Source organism: Penaeus chinensis, chromosome 1 (genome assembly GCF_019202785.1).
Source record: "Penaeus chinensis breed Huanghai No. 1 chromosome 1, ASM1920278v2, whole genome shotgun sequence".
Taxonomy (NCBI): Eukaryota; Metazoa; Arthropoda; class Malacostraca; order Decapoda; family Penaeidae; genus Penaeus; species Penaeus chinensis.
Window position 1 is genome coordinate 31330470 of NC_061819.1, and position 9668 is coordinate 31340137.

A 9668-nucleotide genomic window follows, 5' to 3' on the forward strand; every position below is an offset into this window, starting at 1 on the left:
AGGAGTATATGAGGAGGGGGAGAGAGAAAGAAGAGAGAGAGAAAGAGACGAGAAAAGGGAAAGAGAGAGTGCTCAGATGAGAAATGTGAAAGAGAAGTGAAAGAGGGATATGAGAGATATGGAAGGGAGTAGGAGAGTAAAGAGAAAGAAGTGGAGAGAGAGAGAAAAGTGAGAAGAGAGAGGGAATATATAGGTTAGTATTGTCATTCTTGGTGTCTTCTCGATTTATGTATTCAAAAATCACAGGTCACCTTTTAGGAAGCAGAACTGTATCTATTATTTGAAATTTCTTACGAAACCTATACAAGGATCCTACTCGGCAATCTTCTGGTCCTCACACGTCCTCTACTTTCACCCCTACCGCGTCCTCTTGCTATCACCTCTTCCTTAACCAAATCAATCACTTCGTCAGGAAGTCGCAGGTACTTAATTGTTGACCCTCGAATATAACACTCAGGCATTCTCCAGAACTTGTCACCATCCTATTCATCAAAAAAACTAGTAGAGGTTCAAATACTTTATTAGGGATTATATAATATATATATATACATATATTACCACCCACATGTATATTATTTAAATATTTATAATATATTATATATATATATACCTCACAAACAAATTGTATAAATATATTTATGTATATTTTTATATGTTTTATATGTTTTATAGATGTATATATGTATATAGGTAGGTATTTATGTATAATATGTATATTGGTTATATTTTTTATATATATTATTTAATATTATATATTTATTTAATTTAAATATTTAATATTTTTAATTATATAATAATATATTATAAAAATATTAATTTCATAAATATTTTTATAAATTGATATTATATTTTTATATTTACTAATATTATAGTGATATTATAATAATTAAATTTTATTAATTTCATATATATTAAATATTAATATATATATTTTTTATTATATAATATTATTATATTATTTATTATATATATAAATATTATATATTTAATAAATATTTTATCCATATTAAATTATATTATTTAAAATATTATAATTATAATTTTTTATTTCATATTTTATTAATTTATATAATATAATTAATATAATAAATAAATTTAATTTATTAAATATATTATATATTACATATTATATATATTAATTATTAAATATTAAATTTATTATTTATTATATTTAAATTATATTAATTTTATTAATATTATATATTTTTAATAATATTTTTTATTTTATAATTATATTTATATTTTTATTAAATTATTATTTTATATATTTTTTTTTTATTAATTAAATTATTTTTTATTAATTTTTTATTTATTAGATATTATTTATTATTATATATATTATTATATTAATATTACTTCTATTTCTTTTTATTTTAAATTATTACTATAATATTTATTAATATTATTAATTATAATAATTTTTTATAAAATTATTATTAAATATATATATTTTTATTAATTAAATATAAATATTTAATTATTATTTTATATAATTTTATATTTAAATATAAATATTTATTATTAAAAAATTTATTTTATATTTATTATTTTAATAATATAATTTTAATATTTTTATAGTTTATATAATAATTTATTATATATTAAATATAATTATTTTATTTTTATAATTTTTCTTTTATTTTTATATAAAATATCTATATATTTTTTATATATAATATATTATATATTTTTTTAGAGTTATTTATGCTTATATATGATTTTATTATATATATATATATTTTTTTTATTTTTTTATATATATGATTTATATATTTATTGTCTTAGATTATATCATCACATGGATAATACTTTTATATATATTTTTACAAATTTATGTATACATATTTATACATTTTATACATATTATATATATTTATATATGTATACTATATGACATTAATGTTTTATGATTTAAACACTACCAACCACAACACACACATATATATATATATATATATTTATATATATATATAAAATATTGATGTATATATAATATATTAACGTATAAATATATTTAGTATAAATATATATGTATAAATATATATAACATAAAATATATATACTTAAATTTATTATAACATATATATATATATATATATTTATATATAATATTATTTATATATAAATTTATATTATATATATACATAGAAATAAATTTTTAAAAAATATATATATATATAAATTTTTTTTTAAATATACTTATAAATATATACATATAATTATATACATATATCTATTATAATTAATTTTAATATATATATATATATTATATAATATATTTTTATATATATAATACACTATTTATATATTTTCATATATATTTACAGATATATATTTATATACTATATTTATATATATATTATATATATATTATATTAATATTTTATATTTTATCTTATAATATATTCAATATAATATAATATTTTATATTATATATTATAATATATATGTATATATTGATATGTATATATTTAATATATATATTAGTTATATATTTATTTATTTGTATATTATGTATATAGTATATATATATATATATATATATTTTTTATATATATATAATTATATATATTTTTATATCGTATATATATTTATATGTATATATATTTATATGTATATTTTTTTATATATTTATACTCATGTATGTAACGTATATATTTATATTTTTTTATATTATATATATATATCTATATATTATATATATATTATATACATACACAAATACAAATATTATAGATATAAATACAATAATTATTATATATATTACACATAAAAATAAATATAAATACTAAATATATATATTATATATATATATATATTATATTATCATATATATATACACACACACATTTCAAAAATATAATAGAAAATACGTAATTATATAAATATCATATTATATAAATATATAGTTTATATTATAATATATATTTTGGCTATACATTTTTATATATATCTGTAAATATATATATGACACATATATAAATATATCATATATAGGTATAAACATATATATATAATATATATATATAAATGAATTTTATATAAAAACTATATATATAAAATATATTTATATATAAATAAATATTTATAATGTGCATTTAAATATTATATAATTTATATTCTAAATATTTATTTTTATATATAAATATAATAAATACATACTTTTTTATATATATATTAATATTTATATGTATTTATAAGTATTACTATATGCATAAATATAAATATATAACATATAAAAAAATATATAATCAAACATGTTTATATATAAATAAATACATATATATATATTTGTATATATGTATATAATATATATATATATATATATTATATATGTATATATGTATATATTATATATATGTATACATTTGTATATTTATATTATATGTATGGATATATATATGTTATATGTTTATATATATAATTTATATATAAAGAAATTTTTTATATATAAAATATATATATAGATATATATTTATATATATAAATATATATATTTTTATTATTACTATATAGATAATAATATATATATATATATTATATATATGTTCTATATATATATTTATATATATATTATATATAAATATATATAAAAAATATATATTTATATATAGAATATCTTTTTTATATATAAAATATATATTAGATATAATATATATATAAATATATATATATATTATGCCATATAATATATATATATATAAATATATATAAAATATATATAAATTTATATAGTAATTATATTTATATAAATTAAATATTTATCTATATATATATATATATATATTAAAATACATAAATATTTTCTAAAAACCATATTATCAAATATTATTATTTCATATATGTTAGATATATAAATATATATTTTTATAATATTATATTTATATAATAATATATGTATAAAGATATAACATTTTATTTATATATATAGAAATTACATATACATATATATATATATATATATATATATATTATATATATCTATATATATATAAATATATATCTTGAATATATATATATATAATTAGAAAGTATAATAGATATATTAATATAATTTATACTATATTTTAATTTATATATATATATATATATATAAATATATAAATATACATTTAAATATTTATACATATAAATATAAATGTATAAATATATTTTTATGTATAAAAATGTACATATATTTAATATTTATTCTATAAATATATTACATATGTATGTGGTATATATGGTAATATTAAAAATGTACAATATATAAACTATATTCAATAAACATATAATTATGTATGTGTGTTTCTATTTATGTATATTAATTATACATATATATAATATACTATCTATAATATATAAATTCGTATGTGTGTATAAATTTATATAGGTTTGACTTTATATATAATACATATATAAATCTCTCTCTTCTATATTGTTTTATACATATTATATATATATATATATATCAATTAATATATTATATATATATATATACCTATATATATAAATGTTTGTTTAAATTATAGATGAATATATATATGATATATTTTATTCTTAAATATATATATAAATATTTATATAAAAATTATAATATATATATATAAAATATATAATATATATTATATATATTATGTAACTAATATATTATTTTAAAATTTATAGATTTAATACATATTTAAATATATAGATTTTATATATATATAAAAAATTTTATATATATATATAAATATATAGTTATTAAATATATATAAATATTTATATATAGATATAAATATATTGTTTAGTATACAATATATAAGTATTGATATAAATTTTATATGGTTTAAATATATATACATATATTTATATTAATAATATGATTATTTACTGTATATAAATCATATAAAATATATTTTGATTTAACTATATTATATAATTATACATATTAAATTATATATTTAAACATATATATATATATATATTCATATTTATATTTTATATATTTTTTTATATATGTAGTATATTATATAGTTATTTTTATATTTATATATTTATATCATATTCTATTTATTTTTTTATTTATTTGTAGATATTATTGATTAAATTTATAATAAGCATAAAATTTTCATATACTGTATAGTGTGTATTTATCTATTTAAATTTCATTGATATATAAAATGTATATTAAAATATATGTTATATAATACATATATGTTATATTATAAATAAATGCGTATATTTTTTCATATATTTTTCATATATTACTTACATATATAGTCTATCTTATTTATATATATATATATATATGATTATGAATATATATTATTTCATATATTTTAAATATGATATATATACATTTACTATTTTTTTTGTTATATATTGTTTATTTTTTAATTTTTTAAAGATAAAAATATATATACATATTATATAGAGAAATATTTATATTTTAGATATTTATTTTATGATATATTATACATATATACATTTATTTATACACTTAATATATATGATACATAACATTATATAACTTACTCCTCTTTTTTTACACAAACATATTAAATATACACACATATATAAATACTCAAACACTAATCACACACATATATATATAATATATATATATATTTATATATTTATTTTTATATATTATTATTTTATAGGTATGTGTGTGTGTGTGTGGTGTGTATATATATTTATATATATATTTTTATTTAATTTATTTTTTAGATATATTATATAGGTATGTGTGTGGGGGTGTGTATATATATATATATTTTTAGTATATATATAATAGTATTCTATATTGGTTTGTGTGTGTGTGTGGGGTATATATATATATACTTGTTCTTTTATATATATATTTAATTTTATATATATATATATATTAGGTATTTGTTTAATATATGTGTGAGGTGTGTGTATATATTTTTATGTATGTATATATATATTTATATATATATTTATTTGTATATTTTTTGTTTTATTTTTTGTTTTTTATTTTTTTGTTTTTATTTATATATATATAATACACATATATTAATATATTTACATAGATTATAATTTAGTTATATATTATCTTATTTTTATTCAATTATATATATTTATTTATTTATTTTACATACATTTATATATACACACTCACAAACTACATATTTATAATACTTTTACAAAACTTATTTATTGATTTAGTTTTATTGTTTTCATCTCTCTAAAAATACATTATTACAGAAGATTTTTTTTTTTATTTATCTTATTATATATATATATATGTATATATATATATATTGATATATATATATATATATATTATAGGATATATTATTTATTTAAATATTTTATATATATAATTATATTTAGATATATATATATATATATATATATATATTTTTATTATATATTTATATAGTCTATCATTTATATATTTCACACACACACACACATAATTTATTTTTATATTTATTTATTTATATTATATATTTTTAGTTATATATTTTTATACAATATATATACTATATACATTTAAAACACATATATATATAAAAATTATATATATACACATATATATTTATATATTAAATAAACATATATATATAAAATATATATATACACTTATAGATATATAAATATTTATTATAATTATATACATATATACATAGAAATATAATATACTTAATAAATTGAAATATTTTTACAGATATTCATAGTAATATTATAAAAAATATATTCAGATAATGTATATATATATATAGATATAATATATATATATATATATATATATATTTAAACATTTATCTACTATCATATATAAATATATATTATACATTATATAATAATATATATATATATAATATATATTTTGGTATATATATTATTAATTAAATATATATATATATACATATTTAATATATTTTATATACATATATATTTTTATTATTTATATATTTATACAATAAATATATAATAATAATATAATATAATATAATAATATATATAAATATAATATAAAATATAAAATATATATATAATAATATAATATAATATATATTAAATATATAATATATATAAATATATATAAATATAAATAATTAAAAATATATATATAATATATAAAATATATATATAAATATATATATATATAAAATATAATATAAATTAATATATAAAATATATAAATAAATAATAATATAATAAAAATATATATAATATATAAATATATTATATATATAATATAATATAAAATATATATTAAATATAATATATATAAATATATTAATAAATATATAATATATATAAATATAAAAAAAATATATAATAAATAAAAAATATTATAATATATATATATAAATATATATATATATATATATATAAATATATATATAATAATATAAATATATATATAAAATATATATATATAAATATAATAATATAAATAATAATTATAATAATATATATAAAATATAATATAATATATATAATATAATTATAATAATAAAATATAAATATATATATATTAATATATATAAATATATATAATATACATATATATAAAATATATATAAAATATATATATATAATATATATAAAATAAATATAATATATATTATAATATTATAAATATAATAAATAAATAATATATATAATATATAAAATATATATTATATAATAAATATAAAAAATAATATATATATAAAATAATAAATAATATATATAATATATAAAATATATAATAAATATATATATAATAAATATATAAAATAATAATAATAATAATATATATTAATATATATAAATATATAAATAATATATATATTATATTAATATAAATATATATAAATTATAATATATATAATATATAATAATAATAAATATATATAAATATATATATATAATAATATAAAATATATATATATATAAATATATAATAATATATAAATAATATAATATATAATAAAGTATATACATATTATATAAAATATTAATATAATTATATATAAATTATATATATATATATAAATATATATAATATATATAATATTATATATATATTAATAATATATAATATATAAATAATATTTATATATATAATATATAAATATATATATATATTATATAATATATATTAACATAAATTAAATAATATATAAATAATATAACATATTATTTTATAAATTATAAAATAATAATATATAATTATATATAAATAAAATAATATTTATATATATATATTATATATAATATTAATATAAAATATAACATATATATAATTATATAATAAAATATATAAATATATATTAAATTATAAATAATATATTAATAGAAATATATATATAAAATAAATATAATATATATATAAAATTATATATATTTAAAATTTATATATATATAATATATATATAATAATATAAAATATTATAATATATAATAACAAATACATATATAAATAATAATAAAAAATAAAAAATATATATAATATATATATAATAATATATTAAAATTATTTTATATATAAAAATATAATAAATATATATAATTAAATATTAAAAATAATTAATATATATATATTTATATATATATTTAAATATATATAAATATTATATAATATAATATAATTATTATATATATTATATATATATATAAATATAATATATAAATATAAATATAATAATAAATAATAAAATATAATTATAATATAATATATATATATATATAAAAAATATATATATATAATATATAAATAAACAAATAATATATAATATATATAATATAAATAATATAATAAATATAATAAATATAATTATTAAATATAAAATATAATATAAATATATAATATAATATTATATAAATTATTTTAAATATATATATTTATATATATATATTATATATAATATATAAATTTATTAATATATATATAATATATAATATATTAATAATTATACATATATAAAATATATATAAATATATATAATATATAATATTAAATATATAATTTATATATTTATATTAATAATAATATTATATTTATAAATATATATAAATTATAAAAATTAATATAATAATAAAATATAATATATATATAATATTAAATAATAATATATATATATAATAATATATAATTATATATAATATATTAATATTAATATATAATATATAAAATGAATATACATATAATAATATAATATATATATATTATAAATTATATAAATATATTAAATATAATATATATTATATATATATATTATATATATAATATATTATATTATAATAATATATATTATATATAATATTATATAAATTTAAAATTATAAAATATATATAGTACATATATATATAAATATATAATACATATATATATATAAATATAGTATATAATATAATATATATAATAAATATATATATAAATATATGTAATATATATATATAATATATATAGATACATATATATAAATATATATAATAATATATATATAAATATATAATATATTTAATATATATAATAATTATATAAATAATATTATATATATATAAATATATATAAATATATATAATATAAATATAAATATAAATATAAATATATTAATATATATATAATAATATATCATATATGAATATATATATATATGAATATATATATTGAATATATATATATAAATATATAAATATAAATATATATATATAAATATATATAAATATATATATACATATAT

General features: G+C 7.8%; 1 protein-coding gene across 1 annotated transcript in view; it reads right to left on the reverse strand.

Annotated features, from left to right (window-relative positions):
* Window positions 1-299: 299 nt before the first annotated feature.
* Window positions 300-9668, reverse strand: part of LOC125037752 (U6 snRNA-associated Sm-like protein LSm4) — a 15638-nt gene continuing 6269 nt past the window's right edge. The window contains exon 3 of the mRNA XM_047630987.1: window positions 300-482. Within this exon, the coding sequence (XP_047486943.1) occupies window positions 300-482 (183 nt within the window). The remainder of the gene's footprint in view (window positions 483-9668) is intronic.